This window comes from Malaclemys terrapin, chromosome 4, assembly GCF_027887155.1.
Source record: "Malaclemys terrapin pileata isolate rMalTer1 chromosome 4, rMalTer1.hap1, whole genome shotgun sequence".
In the NCBI taxonomy this organism is placed as follows: domain Eukaryota; kingdom Metazoa; phylum Chordata; order Testudines; family Emydidae; genus Malaclemys; species Malaclemys terrapin.
The window spans coordinates 48,931,534-48,953,037 of NC_071508.1; the positions used below are offsets into that span (position 1 = coordinate 48,931,534).

The following is a 21,504-nucleotide window of genomic DNA, read 5'->3' on the forward strand; positions in this document are numbered from 1 at the left end:
GATTTAAAGGGTCCGGGGTTCCAGCAGCCGCTACCGCCCTGGCCCTTAAAATAGCCGCTGGAGCCCCGCCGCCGCCTCCCCAGGTCTCCGGGGATGATTTAAAGGGCCCGGGGCAGTAGCGGCTACTAGAGCCCCGGACCCTTTAAATCATCCCCGGAGCCCTGGGGAAGCGGCGGTGGGGCTTGGGCGGCAATTTAAAGGGCCTGGGTGCCTGCTGCAGGTACCGTCCCGGGCCCTTTAAATCGTTCCCGGAGCCCTGGGGTAGCGGCGGGGCTCCGGCAGCTATTTAAAGGGTCCAGGGCTCCGGCAGCCGCTACCGCCCCGGCCCTTAAAATAGCTGCCGGAGCCCCACTGCCACCTCCCCAGGGCTCCAGCAGCAGGGCTCTGGGGACGATTTAAAGGGTTCAGGGCTCCGGTAGCCGCTACCACCCCGGGCCCTTTAAATCGTCCCCAGAGCCTGCCGGAGCCCTGGGGTAGCGGCGGTGGGGCTCCGGCGGCGATTTAAAGGGCCCAGGGCTCCCACTGCCACTACCCTCTGGGGCCCTTTAAATCGCCCCCCGAGTCCCGCTGCTGGAGCCCTGGGGTAGCAGCGGCAGGGCTCTGGCGATGATTTAAAGGGCCAGGGGCTCCTGGCTGCTGCTACTGTAGCAGAGCCCCGGTCCTTTTAAAGCTCCACCAGAGGTCGGGGTCTGGGGGTAGCAGCGGCAGCCGGGAGCCCCCTCCGATGGTGATTTAAAGTGCCCGGGGCTCCAAAGGCCCCGTCTCTTCTGGTAGAGGCCACGCCTCTTCCAGTTGAGGCCCTGCCCCCTCCTAAGGACTCCGGGGTACCGGTAAGTCCTTTAAGTTAGACTCATAGACTCATAGACTCATAGACATTAAGGTCAGAAGGGACCATTATGATCATCTGGTCTGACCCCCTGCATGCTGCAGGCCACAAGACCCTTCCCTGGACTCTACCGTTGAAGTCCCCAATCCTGTGTTTTAGTGACTTCAATCGGCTGAGACCCTCCTGCTAGTGATCCCTGCCCCATGCTGCGGAGGAAGGCGAAAAACCTCCAGAGGCTCAGCCAATCTACCCTGGAGGAAAATTCCTTCCCGACCCCAAATATGGCGATCAGTAATACCCCGAGCATATAGGCAAGAGTCTCTAGCCTGACCCATGTTGGCCATTATGCTGTTCATGTACCATTGCTTGGTTTTCCTTGGCTACTATGTTTTATCATTAAACCATTCCCTCCATAAACTTATCCAACTTAATCTTAAAACCAGACAGGTCCGTCGCCCCCACCGTTTCCCTCGGAAGGCCGTTCCAATATTTCACCCCTCTGATGGTCAGAAACCTTCGTCTAATTTCAAGCCTAAACTTCCCCCCGGCCAGTTTGTATCCCTTCGTTCTCGTGTCCACATTAGTACTAAACTGGAATAATTCCTCTCCCTCCCTTGTATTAACCCCTCTGATATATTTAAAGATAGCAATCATATCCCCCCTCAGCCTTCGCTTTGTCAGACTAAACAACCCAAGCTCCTCTAATCTCTTTTCATACGACAGGTTTTCCATTCCTCTGATCATCTTAGTCGCCCTTCTCTGCACCCGTTCCAGTTTGAGTTCATCTTTTTTAAACATTGGAGACCAGAACTGCACACAGTACTCCAAATGAGGTCTCACCAGCGCCTTATACAACGGAAGCAGGACCTCCCTATCTCTACTAGATATACCTCGCCTAATACATCCCAAGACCGCATTGGCTTTTTTCACCGCCACGTCACATTGCCGACTCATAGTCCTGGGGTAGTGGCGGTGGGGAAAGTTACTTTCACCCCTGCTCCTGGTGTACACTACATGTTCCCTACTGCGCAGTAACATAGTTACTGATTCAACAGCACTACAGGAACATGCACTAGGGAGCATTTAGTGTGCGCTACCAGGGTCTAGAGAGGCCAGTTAGTACACAGCATGTTGGTGCTCTTTAAAATTCACACCCCTTTAGTGGGCATTGCTACACCATGTAGACAAACCCTCTGAAGCAAAAATTCTTCAATAAGGCTTTCTCAGGATGCCTGTTTTTGCATCATATCCAGTTGCACTGCACTAATAGGAAATTTCAGTTCAGTATTGTACAGCAGAGTTCCAATCCATCCTTTATCAATCTATATACAGATACTGTATATTGAGCCTAATTCTCCTCTCACATACATCAATGTAACCCCACTGACTCCAATGGATTTACACTGGTGAACAGAATTTCACCTATTTTATTTAGACATAAAGCATTTAAATTAGATAATCAGAGGGGAATAGTCTTATCAAATCATGCAAATATTTAGAGTTTTGAAATATCAGCAATTATACTAGCAAAATGAAAACTACAGTAATTAATAAACTTAATTTCATCAGCTGATCATCAGCTGAGGACATGAAGGGATTCCCTCTATGGTATAGTATTGCACCATTATTATTATTGTTGTTGTTTATTTATTATTAAGCTTCAACAACATGGGGATTTTACACTTTCTTCTGAAACTTATAGTGTTGGCAACTACAGAGAAAAGGTACCAAACTAGTTGAACCTTTGGCCTGGTCTGACAATTTCTCTTACTATAATATCTTTCTTCCTGTCTGCAGTCTTTCCTTATTCAGAAAGTTAAGCAGACTTCTCAATGCATTTTGGTATTTAACATTGAATATCATGTGTTTCAAATAAATACTGAAACCTCATTTTCACGAAAACCACACAAATATCCAAACACAATGCATTCCTATGACAAACATTGTGTTGAGTCCACTCCTCACAAAAATAACAGAGGTGGGGGACTTTCCCTCCCTCTGCTCTGAACTTTAAATTACATTTGAAAAGGACATTATAATTTACTGTTTAAATGTTCATAGCATCATAATTTAAGTGTATTTCCTGAATCATTTATTCATGATCCTGCACATAATTTATTTTTAAAACTCTGAATGTCTTTTATTTAATTCCTCTCTCTGTCTCCCTCATATAGATGTTGATCTGATGGAGTTTCTTTTTATGCTATGCAATGTTCAGTTTAATTTCCTTAAATTACAGCAGGCCTAGTTGCTGCCATTTTTCAGTAAAATAAATTCTGTTCTTCTGAATGATTAGTGGGATTAAGAATGGCACTAATTAGAATGCAGGCTATATCTGCATTACACAGTATTTTACATTGGAGAGAGATGGTCTTATGTCTAAGGCACTGAACTGGAGGTACTGAACTCAGGAAACCTCGGTTCAATTCCCAGTTCTGCCACACCCTTCTTGTGTGGCCTTATTAATCTTTCTGGCGGGGGGGTTAAGGAGGCACCTTACACGTTCCACTGCTCGAGCACTCAGTCCTCACCCCAACAGCCGATTGCCACATCTCTCTGCGGGGCTCTGCTCTGGCCCACGCCACCAGCCTCCCTGCTGGCTGCTTGCCGCACCTCTCTGCCAGCCACCCTGCTGGCCACTTGCTGCGCCTCTCCACCAGCTGCCCAGCTGACCACTCACCAAGATGTCTTCAGGGCCCCCCACTTAACACAGCTCTCAGTGATTTCAGCTGTTAGTGGGGGAGCCTCACTATTGGTGCACACTGGGCAGTCTGTTGCAATAGAGATACTGTCCCAAAGTAGCTCTGCAGCATGTAATAAGACTCTCAATTGAATCTAAATTAGCTCTTTTATTATACCATGGAGAAAGAAAGGGTCGAATGGTGTCTAGAACCCTTAAACAGGGCCCACACCACCAAGTACCTGTGCCACACCCTCTCTCAACTCACTGGGCTTTGGAACCCATGTTCCCTGCCTAGCAAGTGCTGTTCAGTTGAGGATGAGTCCCTCCATTGGGGTATGCCAGGTGCAGTTCTGTTGCCCTCGGTTCACAAGGATAACAACCCTTTATTACTCCTGCCCAATAACAATGAGACTGGGGATCCAACATTAGCCACAAGTGATCATTTGGGCAAGCAATGCCATCATGCTGAGCACCTAGGCAAGGTGAGTGTGCCCATGCAAATGAGATCAGCTCCTGAAGTCTTTTTCCACACAGCTCACCACTAGATGTCAGGGGAGAGCTCATTCAGACTCTGCTTACATCCTCCCCCAGCCGAGAATTTGTCGTCCCGACAAATCACACTCCATATTATGCCAAATTCATTAGTTTCACCCAAAGGGCCTCAGGAAACCCACTATGGCTTCCACAAGCCTGTGAACTAAGTGTATTGATTCTTCACTAGCCACCCCAGGTGCATCACGAGTTAACCGGCTTACTGGCCTTATAACCCTGTCTCATCTATAGAGAGTAGGCATTGCAGGAGCAGGGGGGGACATCTTCTTGGGCAAGGGATGGTGAGGGTTCTTTTGAGGATCCCTCGGCTACTGGCACAGGCCTTTGCATCTCTGATTCTAGTAGTGGAAGGTCCAAGGCATCCAGGACACCTTCCATCTGTATATCTCCACTGTCCAATAACCTGGATGTGTCATCGCAGGGCGGTCTCATTGGTGGCATGGGTGTGTCAGCAACGGGCCTAAATACTTCCGCCATGGGGTTTAGGGCTGAAGAAGTGGCTCTCTCCCTCAGTTCAGCTGATCGAGCCCAAAATCTCGTCTCCGTTCTAGGATACACTATGGTAGTGTTTTCCTCCTCAGACTCACTCTCAAGTGTGCTGAATAGGGATAGGTTAGCCACAGGGGGCCCGCTGTCCATGTTGGATGATGGTCTAGCACGTTTGTTCTGCCCAGTTTCCATGTTGTGATCCACTTCGTAAAGGGCGCCTACCAACTACCCCACAGGGAGTAAAAGGTTTCTACGTACTGTCTTTATTTGCCCTGGCCCCACTTCAGATTTAATCTTGTAGACCGGCAGATCTCCCAGTTTTTCCACCACCAGGTAAGGTATTGCCTTCCATCTGTCGGCTACCTTGTGTTTGCCAGCAACACCCAAATTTGGCAGCAGAACTCTATCCCCCGGCTGGAGCTCCTGCGAATACACCCTAGCAGCATACCGATGCTTGTTATGGTCTGAGTTTTTCCGAGCTGCAGACGTAGCTAAGCAATAAGCATCCCACAGCTTTTCTCTTAGTTGGGATACATATTGCTGATGAGTCTCATAGCTGTCTACATCCTGATATGCCAAAGCACAAGTCTATGGGTAATATTGGTTCTCGCCCAAACATCAAGAGATATGGGGTGACTCCTGTAGCATCATTCTTTGTGGCGTTGTAGGCATGCATCAAAAACGCAACATGCTGGCTCGAGGTTGCCTTCTGCTGTGGCTGTAAAGTCCCCAACATATCTAACAGACTTCGATTAAACCTCTCTGGCTGAGGATGACCTTGCGGATGATAAGGCATTGTCCTAGACTTTTTAATTCCTGTTATCCTCAGCACCTCCTTCTGAAGGTGACTCTCAAAGTCCTGCCCTTGGTCAGAGTATATACGAGCTGGGAACCCATACACTGAAAAATATTTCTCCCACAGCACTCGAGCGACAGTGGTGGCCCTCTGGTCACGTGTGGGATATGCCTGTGCATAATGTGTAAAATGGTCAGTCATTACTAAAATATTCCTGACATTCCTCTTGTCCACTTCCAAAGACAAGAAGTCAATGCATACCAGCTCCAAAGGTTTGCTGCTGGTGATATTCTTCAGATATGCAGCTCTAGTGGGCAGAGTTTTCCATTGAACACACTGAGTGCACGTCTCACATTTCCTATGAACATCTTTCACCATCCGGGGCCAATAGAACCTACTACAAATAAGTTCCAGGGTTCTCTCCATTCCTAAATGTCCAAAGTCATCATGCAGTGCCCTCATGGCCAGGGCTCTGTACTCTTTTGGTAGCACTAGTTGTGTTCATTGTTGTTCTAAAGGGCCAGTGGTAATTCGATGCAGCACTCCCTGAATCAGTTTTAGTTTGTTCCATTCTCTCAATAGTAGTTTACCCTCAGGGTTAAGTGGGATAACTGCAGTGGGACTTTGCCCCTCCCTTTTGGCAAGTAGTGTATCACAAATTTCAATATCTTGCAGCTGGGCTTCTTGCAAGTCAGCTGCATTGAGCATGGGCAATGGAGATTGGTCCAACACAATATAATTCACTGAGGCAGATGGCATGCTTTCAGGGGGCAGACCTAGAGCTTCTGCAACACACCCATGAAGACTCATGGGCCTCTGGCTCTCGATGACTCACATGGCTCTTCTTCAGCTGACTGCTCTACCATCACTAATGCCCCTTTCACATCTCTCATCTCACCGTGGTCCAAATGGTTCTAAGGGGCCATAATGTCTCTGCTCAGGAGCCTTTGGGGACCTCCCCTTATTCTTGTTCTTGCTGGATTTGTTCTTAGATTTGTTCTTGCTGGACTGGTACCCCCGGTTAAGATCATTCAGGGGTTTTACAATGGTAGCATAGTTCTTTACAAATCTGCAATAGCAGCCACTAAATCTAAGAAAGGTCTTGAGTCCTCTGTAATTACTTGGATGTGACCACGTAGTGAGGGCATCTATTTTGTCAGGATCAGTACTCACATCCTCTTGAGACACAATGTGACCCATGTACTTCATTGAGGTTCAGCAGAACTGGCATTTTTGTCAATTGAAAGCTTCAACCCATAGGCTTCCAACCGATCTAGAACATTAAGAAGTCTTTCTTCATGCTCCTCCAAGGTTCTTCCAAATACAATCAGGTCATCCAAATAAACTAACACTTGCAGTAAATTCATGTCTCCCACAACTTTCTTCATAAGACACTAAAACTTAGCAGGTACTCCAGAAATCCTGATTGGTAGCAGTCTGGAGTAGCCAGCTTCCACAGTGCAATTGCCACATGCTTCTCCAATGACAGGGCAGCTCTCATTCTTGTGTCCTTGCGCCACAGTGCTGGGGCGAGCTCATCACACGGTCCCATCAATGTGGCTTTCCTCATATGAAAGTTCTGCAGCCACTGCTCGTCATCCCAGACGTGCATGACGATATGATCCCAGCACTCAGTGCTTGTTTCCCGAGCCCAAAAGCAGTGTTCCACTGTGGTCAGCACCTTCGTGAATGTCACAAGCAATCTTGTGTTGTAGCTACTACACATGGTGAAATCAATGTTGAACTCCTCTTGCCTTTGTAGTTTAAGGACTAACTCCACTGCCACTCGTGACGTGTTAATAAGAGCGAGCAGCATATTGGTCAACAGTCATCCATTCCTTCAGACCGAAAAGGCAGAGCACACAGTACACAAACCGTTGAAAGATGGCACCAAATGCGGATGGAAGCACAAGGATTGCTGGGATGCGAAGCAATGCATCACGGGGCAATGGGACAGGACCCAGGATGCCCCACAACCCCCTCCGCCTTCCCACAACTCTTAGCAGCAGAAGAGGAAGAGCTGTTCTGAGGGATAGCTGCCCAGAGTGCACCGCTCCGAATACCGATGCAAGTGCCACAAGTGTGAACAGGCTATTGCGCAAGCAGCTGACAGTGTGAACACACAACAGCAGTTTCCCCTCAATGCTCTCTGAGCAGCGCTGTAACTCTGCCAGTGTAGACATACCCTATATGTATGTGCCTAGCACAACAGGGCCCCAATCTTGGTTTGGGCCTCCAAGCACTACTGTAATACAAATAATAGTAATACTATTAAGATATTAGGCCCAGGAAGAGGCGTGTAGGGAACTTGCAAAACCAAAAAACAGTCCTCTGAGCAAACCACAAAATAATGCTTTCATAAATCTTCATTATAATGTGGATATTTGGCATTCAGTATTATCCACTTCAGAGACAAATATGACTCAGTATTAAATTACTACAATCTGTGCTGATGTACGAATAACCCTGACACTATCTCTTTGTGAGCCATTTTTGTTAGAGTAATTGCATTAGTAATAGCCGATTACACAGCAATCTTATGTTCCCACAAAATTAAGGTAATTACTGTAACTGGAAACACATCCCCCGTATTCCATCCTAACAAGGAAACTGGTTAGAGGCAATGTAATGTTTTAGTGTCTATAAAAGAGATTCAGTAAGGTGTAATTATATTATTCGAAGTGGGGAGGGGAAAGTTTTTACATTTGGAGAGAGCATGGAAACAAAATTACAGTTGGGGATACAAATGTCTGTTCTGAATGCATGCAGAACAGGAGGCATTTATATTTAGGTGCTTTTTTCCAACAATATAGAGGAAACGTCTTGGGAACATGTGAACGGAGTTCTGTATTTTGAAAGAGGTAGATGTATGTGTTTGAAATAGATTTATTGTGACTTACATAAATGTACATTCTTCTCTGAACTGAATTACCCAGAGCACAGAGAATCTTGGGTTCATTTATTTTAATATAGTAGTAAATGTGTCTGAACATTTACTTTAAGCAAACATTCCGAGTGCTACATTCAGCTCATAATTAGTCCATATTAATGTAATGTTGTATTTTAGCATTTACCTTTCTTTAGATTCCCTGATACCTGTACAGAGCTCTGGGCACTTCTCAGAACTTTAAACACGAGGTTAGCTATTTAAAAATGACCACACAAAACCTTAGTTCATCATTTTTTCCCAAGTACTATATTATTCATAGATTCATAGATTCATAGATTATAGGACTGGAAGGGACCTCGAGAGGTCATCGAGTCCAGTCCCCTGCCCGCATGGCAGGACCAAATACTGTCTAGACAAATACTGTCTATTAACAGAGTCTCACAAGAGCTAAAGTCCAGTGATATAAGACACCACCTAAATTGTCTTTCAGCTTTCAGCCCTCCAGAGAAATACCAGTGAGAAAATAGGAGCACTGCACATGCCTATAAGATTAACAAATCCAGGCTCTGTCAGACCAGTGGGGAAGTGAATTCTATAGGGTCCCTCAGAGAGAACCTGTCACACTGCCTTCTGAGACTCCTGCTAGGTTAGTACAGTTCATGCATCACCTCTCATTCAGGGCCGAGCACTGAGCCTAAAGTCACAATCTAGCCTTTATGTATTTTGATTTGGAAAAGATGGCAAATAATTTAACAGGCATTCACCTTGTCAGCAATTAAAATTAGAATTTCATTAATGTCATAAAGCAACAATTAATAAACTGCTCACCCACCACAAATACCCAGCTCCCCCAAAGCTACAGAAAACAAGTAACCAATAATGCTTCAAATAAAATATAAAACCTCCCTTTCCCCTTCACACAGCCTTCTCCCCAAAGGCCTGGGAGCAAAGGTGGGCCTTGCAATATGTCCAGCAGATTAAAGGGTCACTGTCAACTTGAAGCCTATTCAATTTTAAAACATGAGTTAACAGTAGTTTCAGATACTACCCTTGTCCCTGAAACTCCCTACCAATCTATGTGGTTTTACAGTCATGCTTTCCTATTTGTTTTTCTCTCTTGTTGCTAAATGAAAAGTGAAAGTGCTGTTAAATGCAAAGTAAAGTGGGGAGAAAGAAAGATACACTACTGTTTTCCTCTGAACTCTTTCAGTTATAGTAATCTTAGGTGTTCCTTAACAATATAAACAACGCTCTCAGGAAGGGCACTCCACCATGTACTCTGAAACACAAAGTAGTCCTTCCCATCCTCAAGAAATCAACACTTGATGCTAGTGACTCTGGCTATTTTTCAGCAGGGACCATATACTATCAGTAGCCAGAGAATTGCCCTGGTTTCCTACAGTTTACAGAAGTTCAAGTAGCTGTATGTTTTAAGTCAGAAAGTCCTAAGTGGCACAGACCCTGGCTTCCTGAGGGGCCACTTATTTTATGTTGCCACAGTGGATATCAGTAGAGATGCTCAAGCTGGACGTTCCCTCATTATAAATGAGAGGAAATCATGGCAGGACATTCTCCCTGAGGAGAGGTTGGCTATGAAATTCACTTCTCTCCTTGGTCCTTCAGAGTCTGAACAATCCAAGGTATCCTGCAAAGCGCATCTTTTTGCACAGGCTTTCAGGGCTGTTAGAGTTCATAGATGGAGGGGTTGGAGAACACAGGATGAGGCTGGGAGGGACCAGACATCAATCCAGGTTCTTCACATCTTTCTAAACAAGTCTCTCCTATTTCAAACTTGTAAGTAAATAGCCAGGCAAGGCGTGTTAGTTTTCCTTTGTTTTCTCAACTTGTAAATGTACCTTTTACTAGAGTGTTTATCTTTGTTTGCTGTACTTTGAACCTAAGACTAGACGGGAGTCCTCTGAGCTCTTTAAGTTTGATTACCCTGTAAGGTTAATTTCCATACTGATTTTACAGAGATGATTTTTACCTTTTTCTTTAATTAAAAGCCTTCTTTTTAAAAACCTGATTGATTTTTCCTTGTTTTAAGATCCAAGGGGTTTGGATCTTGATTCACCAGGAGTTGGTGAAAGGAAGGAAGGGGAATGGTTAATTTCTCCTTGTTTTAGATCCAAGGGGGTTGAATCTGTATTCACCAGAAGTTGGTGGGAGGAAGGAGGGGGGATGGTTAATTTCTCCTTGTTTTAAGATCCAAGGGGTTTGGATCTGTATTCACCAGGGAATTGGTGAAGGTTTTTCAAGGCTTCCCAGGGAGGGAATCCATTGGAAATGGTGGCAGCGGGACCAGAGCTAAGCTGGTAGTTAAGCTTAGAAGTTTTCATGCAGGCCCCTACATTTGTACCCTAAAGTTCAAAGTGGGGATTCAGCCTTGACAGATGTCCTGTGTCAGTGTGATGAGTGAGCATCTGATGTAAAATTTCAATCAGTAATTAGCAAACACGGCATTTGTAGCAGAAAGCTCAAAAGCAGCTCACGTGAAGGATGCTGTTGTGTTTCATAGCTCTTACACAAGTACCAAACATATCCTAGCACAATATTTGTGAAGTTTGCATGTACAAAATCCCACTTCAGTCATGTTCAGATTCCTGAACAAACTTTAAGAAGCCAGTGATGTGTGAAACCTGATAAAGAAAGCAAGCTAATAACTCGATTGCAATAAAATCAGAAAAGCCAATTACCCACAACCAAAACAGATACATCGATGAGGTACAAATGCATTGCCGTCTGGTTTAATCTATGTCTTAAAGGTAGCGTGGTCTTTTACATGTATGATGAGAGGCAGCAAGTGCTCTTTCTGTCGGACCAGAGAATTGCAAAGGAGGCAGCTCCAGCTGGACATTTCATTCTGCTTAAACACCTGGCTGATGGGGATGACTTTGTTGAGTGGGTCAAACACAGGAGGACGCTTAATGTGACTGCAGTGGAAGTGAGAAGCACAGTCAATGTACCTGTTTTGGGGAAGTATGTCTTTGGTGATAGCAGAGAGAGACACCTGTCTTGTGTTTTGAACACTGCTACTTTGCAGATACCTGGGAGTTGTAAACTTTGCTGTTGCTTTTTTACATTGGATATCGCTCCTAAGAACATCAAGCATTTAATGTGTTGTTCACCCTTTAGCTTCCATGACTACCAAATTTAATTTTATTAACATAAAATGAAATTGTTACTAAATCAAACTGATTTAAAGTTTACCAGCCTTTAATGGAACTTTTCACAGTCACATTTACAGTAACTTTTTTAAGTTAACATAGTTATTTTTATTTTTACAGCATGATGAGAAATTAGCAGCAGGTAAAGTAAACCTATTTGTTCTATTCCAAGTAGTTAATGTCCATATTTTGAGCTGTTAATCTTCTTTTGATGTTCATAAATTTCACAGGTGTTGAATTTTTATAACCTAAATTCAAAAAATATATATTCACTACACATGTTCCTAATATGAAAACATATACAATGTTTAGTGTCCATGATTAGATATTATGGCTTGTTCAAACTCCCATTGAAGTCAAGGTCTTTCCATTGACTGCACTAGGAGTTGGACTGGGCCCTAAAATCAATAATATATAAACACCTGAATAGGACTCCACCTACTTTAGATGTAAAGATCCATCCCACCAAGTCTGGGCTACTGTTTCTAGCCCTCTTCCTTGCCAATTTAGTCTTGAAAACTTACATGAATCTAAACCAATTTATAGGGTAGAAAGTTTGTTACTGATCTTTTTCTAAAGATTATAGTGTATTCGTGAGCTTTGTCCTCGCCCTCCCCTTCTCCCCCCCTCCCCACCCAACACACATACCCCTACAGCAGCCCAGACTTGGTGGGAGTCTGATGGAAAACAAGTTGCTCTTCCTGGAGTTTTTGTTTATTTTACTTTTTAGCAAATTCCCCAAAATACACTGAGCAAAAACAAAGAGAAAAATACAACTGTTCATTCATTTCCTAGAGCAACAGTGAGTTGCTGAGTGACCTGAGCTAGGACTCCTTCTTATTTCCCCCTGGTAAGGCCTGTCACAAACACCATCCTTGTCTCTACCACTAAAAGGCCACGTCCTCCTGGAGCTCATTCCTTCCTGTCCCCATTGTAATTTGCTGCTGATTTGCTCACCCAGTCCCCAGTTGAGGAAAGCACTTAAGCACATACTTAAATCCATTCTTAATCAGGAAAGCATTTAAGTACATGCTGTTGCACTTCTTGGCACAAGTACTGACAATAATGGCCATGAACCCCTGCCCAGAGACAGGACTGAGGTAGGGTTTCTGCTGCTGCTGCATAATAGTGAGAGAAGATGGTATTGTAACACCAACCACTTTTTGTGGCTTCATGGCAGCAATCAGAGAACTGGGGTATGATTCTGAACACTCCCAGCTCACCTTGTTAGGGCTGCCACCTTTTTGTATTTGCTTGTGAGCCAAGCTAATCCTGGGTGAAATCCTGGCCTCATTGAAGTTAATGGCAAAATTCCTCTTGACTTCAGTAGGGCAGGATTTCACCATTGTGCTGCCACATCAGAAAATGGGAATCTCCCCAGTGTGATGTTGCATCAGTGCACTGTAGTGTAGCTCCATGCTGTGATGCAGCATTGCAATGCCATTTCCCGTAATACTCCAGCATGCTTGATGGGAATGATTCTCATGTCACAAACTAAGCATATATTTTCCCCAGTAGCCTTCACTGTCTGTAAATTTGGCGTCACCCTGGGCCCTGAATGTCACTGTTCTACCTGCATGACTTACGTGTACAACCCTGCCTGTTAGCACCTCCATCATTGCCGTTGTGTGCACAACACTGCCACCGCTCCACTTCAGCTGAAATCCTCATCTGTTCCTTCATCTCCTCTTGTCTTCACTCCTGCAACTCCCTTCTCTCTGCCTTGCCCCACTCCCACCTCTGCAGACTCCCAGATGTGCAGAAGATTGCTGCCTGTCTTTTTGCCAGTCCAAAAATAAAGGCTTTTTAATGTAAATTTTTGCGTTATGCTATGAAATGGTCGAACCTCCAGTTTATACCTGGGATTTTCCACTGCACTCCATGCTGGCCTAACTCTGCTCCCATCAAAGTCAGTGGTTCACTGGCAGCAGGGTTAAGGTAACACTAAACATTGTGGAAAATCCTGCCTGTGTTCAGTCTTTTCCCCCGAGTTGAAGTGAATTAGCAAGGCAAGGGACAGATCCTCAGCTAGTATAAATTGTCCAGTGGATCTATGACAATTTACAGCAGCTGAGGATCTGCCCCGAGGGTTTTTCCTGCATCCCAGACCAAGACATTTATTTGTCTGGGTAACATTTTAAAAATCGACATATAAATGCTTATGGCAGATTTACTTGTATATTATATTTTAAAAATTACTTTTTAACACTGCATTTAAGTCCTCCAGGTCAAGCTTGTAATATTGCTCTTCACTATCAGAAGCATATCTTCTACCATCTGTTAAAAATGAAAAAAAGAGAGAGAGAAGTTACCAGTGAAAATGTTTTATCAATACATCATTCAAAACAAGGCACAGGTCTGGATGGTTTATTACAAATATTCAGTATGCATGTGAGAAAGTCACACTGAATCCAGACAAAGCTGTGATTTGCTGAGCTGTGTGAGGGAGCTGGCAACTTCTGAATCTTGACACTGACTCCTTCTTTGGCGTTGGTCAGGTCACTTAACTTCTCTGACCTGGTCTCTACTAGTTAAAAAGGCATTGCAACAAACCATTAATTGAGCTTGCAATGCCTGTACAATCATAGGCGTGTGCAGCACATTTCATTAGGGTGTGTACCCAGGGAATTTTTTTTTAAAGGTGAACATTTATTGAATAGTATCCCTGCGTCTGACAAAGTGGGTATTCACCCACGAAAGCTTATGCTCCAATACTTCTGTTAGTCTATAAGGTGCCACAGGACTCTTTGTCATTTATTGAATACTCAATTGTAAAGGACATTATTTTTATTCATCAAACAAACTAAAGAAACTAAAACTTAACTAAACATAATTTTTTTAAAATTAAGAAATAAACTTTACTTAAATTAAAATGCAAAGCCACTTTTTTTTTGAGACATTGGGGTGTGCCTGGGCACACCCAGCACTCCCCATATGCATGCCTATGTGTACAATGCCTTGTGTCCTCATAGACAGCAGCTGCCCAGTGTTTTGCAAGAGCTGCTTGTACTGGTTGCTTCCAGTTCTGGGACAAAGTGCACGCTACAATGCAGTGCTTTGCATATGGAAATTACCCAGCCATCTCTGCTGCCAGCAACACTGCTCCATGTTATGGGAAAAAAGTTTCTGTGGCCCTAGAATGCACTTGGTACAGTACAAGCATGATTGTAAAGAATATTGCATACACACCAAAATGGTTTAGTTCAAAAATATTCCTGTGTGGAAATACCAGACCATTGCAAGGACAAGCAAGAAAATGAACTGTCTCATACAGTCATATCCCTGCAGTAGTTTCTTTGCTTCATATAAACACATCCTCTCTGGAAAAAATTCTGGACTCCAACTGAGGATCTCTTAAAATTTGTCAGGAGAAGCAGGAGTGCAAAAGTGATTTTAAGTACCTCTGAGTTCCCTTGATCCTGGGTCATCTGGATGTTGGACAGCTTCTCTGGCACAGATTAGAGTAGCTTGAAGATTTCTCTAACTTGCACCCACTGCTAACAGCCCTAAGGGGTCACTATGATAACTGGGGATCGCTGGGAACAGGGAAACTGTGCTAATCCCCTCTTTCCCCGAGCTTTGCCCCGTGTACTGGCCACCAGGAGGAGGCTGGGTTGGAGTAAAAGCCATTATGGTGGCCTTATTGGTTTATGCCATCCAAGAATCCCCCTACACTGGGGAATATTCCTGTGGCTGGTTAAACCAGCCTCATAGCCATTGTCCATCAGTGAAGCAGGGCCAAATCGTCCTAGTGGTGGAAGGATCTAGGCCTACATCTGTGATCCACCTCTGAAATATTTTGATTTTTAATTTGATCCACTCCAAGATTATTATTTATCTACATTTACGTCTCAACCTATAGTCACAGGAAATAAAACTTCTTAAGTAAATCAGGTTTTAGAGGTTTATGAATTTGAGAGCTTACAGTAATTATGAATGAACTCTATGGTCATTACTCTCTAGAAGCATATTGTTCCCACAGTATCATTTACAAAATCCTTCCAAGCCTGAAAGAGCATTTTAGACCTTGTCACAGTTATCTCTTTTTGCAAATGTCATCTGGATAATATAGGAAGACGTTGAGTAGGTGTAGTGTTAAGTCTCCGTACTTCAGGTACCTTTTGTCACTTCTCATCAATTAAACTAGTTTGTTTTCAAAGATATAACTAAATACTGCTGTCTACTCTGTGACATTCTGTTGCCAAACAATGGCAAACTTTATCAGATTGCCCTCCGCTGCTAGCTCTTGTCTTTCTCTAGTTATTTAATTAAATTAGATGATTGCATACTTTATAGACTCCTGTGAGAATCAACGAAACAAAATACTTGTTTACTTACTGTAATTTAAAAAATCTGAATTGAAAGTGAATTTAAAATCCTGCATTGGAATGCATGAGTCGTTCTACAGGTAGAGACATTTGAATGCTCTGAGATTATTTGTTTTCAAGACTGGACACTAGCAGTAAAATTGGTTAAAAGTAGACAGTACAATATACAATTACCACTTTTCATCAAACTGTTTTTGGTTTGACTTTATAACAAGTACATGAAAATGTACAGACATCACAAAAATTAGAAACACAATCTTATTTTTCTGCCAATAATTATTGTACTATTTGTCCAAGGCACTAGTATTTGTAATTGTAAATAATATGTTGTATAAAAGAAAGACATAACTGAGTAAGATATGACTGTGGTATTAGTAGAAAAATAACATTTCTAACAACATCTGCATGTAACACAAAAAAATTACCAGTACTTTGGTATTAGGATATCCTTACACAGAAAATGTATCTGTATACTTCACGGTGGTACAACTTTCATATGATAAAACAGCGTTATTAACTTACCAGTGTTTTTATTTAATGTGGTATTTTAAAAAATACATATCAATTCAGTTTCATAACTGTTTTTTAGTCCAACTAAACATTTAATCTCACTGTGCAAATGATAGGCTACTGAATTTAACTTACATCGTCCTTTGAGGTATAGCATTGATTGTGGGCCCCAATTTCTTGCTATGAGTTTGTTCTGCAAGTTGCAAAAACAAAGTAGAAATTATTCGGCTAGAAATGAATCCTCTCATAAAGTCCTGCAGAGACATTTTTAACCCAAATTTTACCTTTGGAGCACACCAAGATTCAACTATAAGAAAAACCATGAGGATGGCACAGGCGCAAACCACTGCAGTTTTAGTTTTCTGTAAGAAAATAATAATTTTTAAAAAAATATTTTTGTCTTTCATAATACATTTAGCAAAACGGAGCAATGAATATTATAAATCAAAGTTCATGCACACTCTGTATTTGTCTTACCATTTTAGCACGTCTGCTGCTGTCACTCTCTTCTATCATCCAAATGCTGTCAAAGATTTGGTTTGCCACTCTCTCACTGGAAAAGAGCTTGAGCAGCTGATGATCATAAAACATGCAAACCTCAGTTCAGCTGGGCATGTTTCTTTCCAGCAGTCAGTTTTAAAGGCAACAATATATAGATGCAGTTTAATATGCGAAAATTAGGTATACAGAACCTACCTTCCTTTGTGATCAAAACAACAAAATTATTGTGTCAGGCTCTTTTATACCAGGGTAGTTAATGACAGTTGTCCCCGTGAGATCCGGAAACAACCTGTACCCAAAGGAAAAAAAAATACAAGAGAATAAGGTTGACTAAATGTCAAGCATTCTCAGTAGATGCTGCATATGTGTAATTTGCATCTTCCGCCCTGTTTTCTACCATAGTAAACACCTAATGATGGGGAGGGTGGAAAAGGAAAGTTTCCCTGTTCATTGACTGTTTTATATGCTCATTTATCCATCACTCTCTTCTGTTCTCTTTAGTTGGTTGTACCGTACTCATTACCATAGCACCTATGTAGAGCTACACATTTTATTTTACTTGTATGTACTGTTCCAATCCTTCTTTGCAGTCGTTATTTGTTTTTTATGCTATATGCCATTCATCCTGTATGGCATAATAAATACACATTCAGAGTATTTTATATCATCTTTCAATTTCACACATACAGAATGGGAAAAGACTGTCTAGGAAGGAGTACGGCAGAAAGGGATCTAGGGGTTATAGTGGACCACAAGCTAAATATGAGTCAACAGTGTGATGCTGTTGCAAAAAAAGCAAACATGATTCTGGGATGCATTAACAGGTGTGTTGTGAGCAAGACACGAGAAGTCATTCTTCCGCTCTACTCTGCTCTGGTTAGGCCTCAGCTGGAGTATTGTGTCCAGTTCTGGGCGCCGCATTTTAAAAAAGATGTGGAGAAATTGGAAAGGGTCCAAAGAAGAGCAACAAGAATGATTAAAGGTCTTGAGAACATGACCTATGAAGGAAGGCTGAAAGAATTGGGTTTGTTTAGTTTGGAAAAGAGAAGACTGGGAGTGGACATGATAGCAGTTTTCAGGTATATAAAAGGGTGTCATAAGGAGGAGGGAGAGAACTTGTTCACCTTAGCCGCTAAGGATAGAACCAGAAACAATGGGTTTAAACTGCAGCAAGGGAGGTCTAGGTTGGACATTAGGAAAAAGTTCCTAACTGTCAGGGTGGTTAAACACTGGAACAAATTGCCTAGGGAGGTTGTGGAATCTCCGTCTCTGGAGATATTTAAGGGTAGGTTAGATAAATGTCTATCAGGGATGGTCTAGACAGTATTTGGTCCTGCCATGCGGGCAGGGGACTGGACTCGATGACCTCTCGAGGTCCCTTCCAGTCCTAGAATCTATGAATCTATGAATCTATCTCTTTGGTGTGTTGGCTTAAGTCCTTTAGATCATTTCATTGTAAAGTCAATGACTCTATACATTTATATGCTCATTTCAAGGGTTCAGATTCATTAGGAAACGAACTAGTCCCTGGTGTATCTGTTCCCATTGATTACACAGAGCTGGGCATGCCACTGTTTCTTTTATACTTTTTAAGCGTATTAATGGCAAGATGAAAAACAAAAACACGTACATGAATTTCCTACATTTACAGGACTTTCCAGAATTAAAAATGTGTTTCGACCACAAAAGGAAAGAAGATTGAATTATTCTGAACTAGTAAACTAAAACAAACGTTAAGGATTCTAGCAAAAGATGCTGGCCAGAGTAAAAGAAAGTGAGGGGACTGAAATTCAAGTTGTAGAATTGGAAGGATTTTATTTCCTCTTCTCTTCCTGTAACTATATGCAGAAATATTAGCTCTGGGCTGTGTGTGAACTTTACAAATCTTTAGGGTTTACGTATTACATATGGGTCCAGTTCTCATTAACACAAAGGCCACTTTTATACGGCTCTAGCAGTGTAAAGGGGCCATCTGCTCCCACTTTAAAGTCCTTCTATGCTGCCAGTGTGGTGTAGAGTTGTCTCAATATAAATCAGTTTCAGGCCGATATGTGTTTATTATAATATAAAAAGTTAGCTGCTCACTCAAAACTCCCTTGCAGTTAACTGGAATTTTGGATACAGAAGGGTCCTGAGAGAATTAAAAGGAACGGTGGACCAAATTTTGCACTGATTTACATCTTGTGCAATGCTGAAGTCACCAGCATTGTGTTACCTGGAAATCAGCACTGAATTGAGCTGTGTTTGTTCAGAAGCTGCAATACCAACAAATGGAATATCAATCAGTAAATTGACAGATTCATCACGTACATTAAATTAGATAGAAGTAAGAAATGTTGGTGATGCAACAACTTGTATGAATTTTAACAGTACATATGACCAGACCTGACTTAACTGAATCTTCGTTTCTGTGCAGTGATCTAATTATTTTGCATTTAGGAACAAATTCTGATGTCAACTGCAGGTTGAGAAACTGCACCAATGAGTTCCACCACAGTTTGTGGGCGAGCCACTTTATGGTAGCCCATGCAGCTCCTGTGCTCCTGCTCTGTAACTGGAGCAGTAACCCATGGATTTCCATAGTCTCAGACCCCACCAAGCCCCACTCCTACCCTATGCCACCTCTGCCCTCAAAAAGTAACCTGTGGGCTGGGGCACGGGCAGGGCCGGCTCCAGAGTTTTGGCCACCTCAAGCAGCCCCTCCCCCCCCCAAAAAAAGCCGTGATCGCGATCTGTGTCGGCAATTCAGCGGGAGGTCCTTTGCTCCGAGAGGGAGTGAAGGACCGTCCGCCGAATTGCCGCTGAATACCTGGATGTGCCGCCCCCATCCGGAGCAGCCGCTCCAAGCACCTGCTTGCCAGGCTGGTGCCTGGAGCCGGCCCTGGGCACGGGGAACCTCCACAGAGCTGTGCTCAGCAAAGCAGGTATGTCTCCTCTGTATAGGCTCTCCAAATCCTGCCCTTTTCCCCTTTGGAGTGGAATTGCACCAGTTCCTCTGTCTTTTGAACCCTCCTCATCAGGACCTCCAATCTGGCAAAGCACTTAAGTACATGCTTTAAGATAGGCACATGCTTTAGTCCATCTCTGTTCAGCAAAGCACATGTTTCAGTGTAACTTCTGTCAGTGAGTCTAAGAAGCAGATTTGCTACTTAAAATTATACATTCCAAAGTTTTCTTTTGGGTTTTGGTTTTTTTTTAATCTTCATCTGAACCATCCATAAACATGTATTGAATAACATTTTTTTTCAGTTCCCTAATTAGCTTACATCAAAGTTATATCAATTCAAGACCGTAAAATGTGAATACATGTGCCCTTCAGTTTTAATATTGCTAGTATTATGACAGATTGCAGTTGATGCTATTTACGTAATATTTTCTTTAGCACTGATTTTATGTAATGTACTCCTTGTTTTTTTGGTTTTGTTTTAACCAAATGACGTGCTTTATTCTGTGTTCAGTTACAGCTTCAGAGAGTTATTATCCAGTCCATGATAACTGAAAGGCTAATCTCTGCATAATCTGAAGCAACTCATTGAAGCTGTTCCAAAGGAAATGGGGTGAATTTTACAACAATTTACCACTCCAATACAGAGTTTACATTTGAAAAGGTCAGCTTAATGGCTTTACCTCTTTGCTCATTATTAAAAAGTATATGTGTATTTAATGTATTTTCTTTTATAATTTCATGTGCTGCTTTTAGAATGTTTGATTTACAGAAGTTAAATCTAAACTAATGATTGTTAAAATAATCAATATGAGCCCAACCGTGCAATCCTTATACTGTCCTCTAAAGCAAAACTCCCACTGACTTTAGTCGGATGCTGCCTGACCAAGGACTGCAGGATTTGAAACAAATGGACAATAAGTTTTTAATGTCTTTGACTGAAGAAAAGGACAAGGCTTAATTTTTAAAAATGATTTGGGGTGCATAGCTTGAGATAGCTTAAAGGGGACTGATTATGAGAGGGAGACACTCAGCACTTTCTGCAAATCAGCTCCTTTTAAGGCTTTTCTTTTTTTAAAGTTAGGCTTATAAGAAATTTGCTTTATCCGCATTGTCAATAAATAGGATCCACTTTGTTTTTGAAAAGAACAGCCCTAGAGACTGTTTCATTTACATTTGTTTTGAAGTTATAGGCAAAGAGTGCAAAACACTAAACGCAGAGAACTCTACTGCAAAAAGGTTAGGGCCTGATTTTTAAAATCTGTCATCCTTTATTTGTGCTCACAATTTGTGCCCACAAATAATAAAGATCACTTAAAAAATCAAACCCTTAAAATCTTCAAATGTTTCCCTTTCTCATCAGTTGATCTGCATACTCCACAAGAGAAACTGTCAAGCTTGAATACCTTATTGTCTAGAATGTGTGTATTAAATTAGATTTCTTCAGTCATTAAAATACTTTGAGACATTTCTTTGAGGATCTGTCTGTCTCACTCCATAGGTTTATATGGCACAGTATGTTAGACAGAAAGAAACTTTAACTGTGTAAGTTCATATTGGTGCATTTGGTCCATGGAAAGCCTCCCATTTACTTCAGTGGGCTTTTGATCAAGCCCATTGTGTTTAACTTGTTAATAGAAAGTTTATTTTTTGTTTAGATGCATAAGTTCCATAGTTCATTTTAATACATTTTAAAGGGGCAGCGCAGTAAGACTTGGTAAAGGAGCTATTGGGTCCCACAGCAAAATGAATGAGGTTGTTAACTGTGGCGAGGCATCCATTCAGCTTCCTGGAGAGGGTGGATTGTCAATCCCTGAT

At 42.5% G+C, this 21,504-nt stretch overlaps 1 protein-coding gene across 1 annotated transcript; it reads right to left on the reverse strand.

Moving 5' to 3' along the window:
- Window positions 1-11,456: 11,456 nt before the first annotated feature.
- Window positions 11,457-16,767, reverse strand: LOC128837234 (spexin prohormone 1-like). Its single transcript, XM_054028225.1, has 5 exons — window positions 16,719-16,767; window positions 16,526-16,603; window positions 16,377-16,434; window positions 13,603-13,680; window positions 11,457-11,651 (listed from the first exon to the last, which is right to left on the reverse strand). Exons 1-5 carry the CDS (start codon window positions 16,755-16,757, stop codon window positions 11,566-11,568), a joined length of 339 nt encoding a protein of 112 aa, XP_053884200.1. The 5' UTR covers window positions 16,758-16,767; the 3' UTR covers window positions 11,457-11,565.
- Between the last annotated feature and the right edge of the window lie 4,737 nt (window positions 16,768-21,504).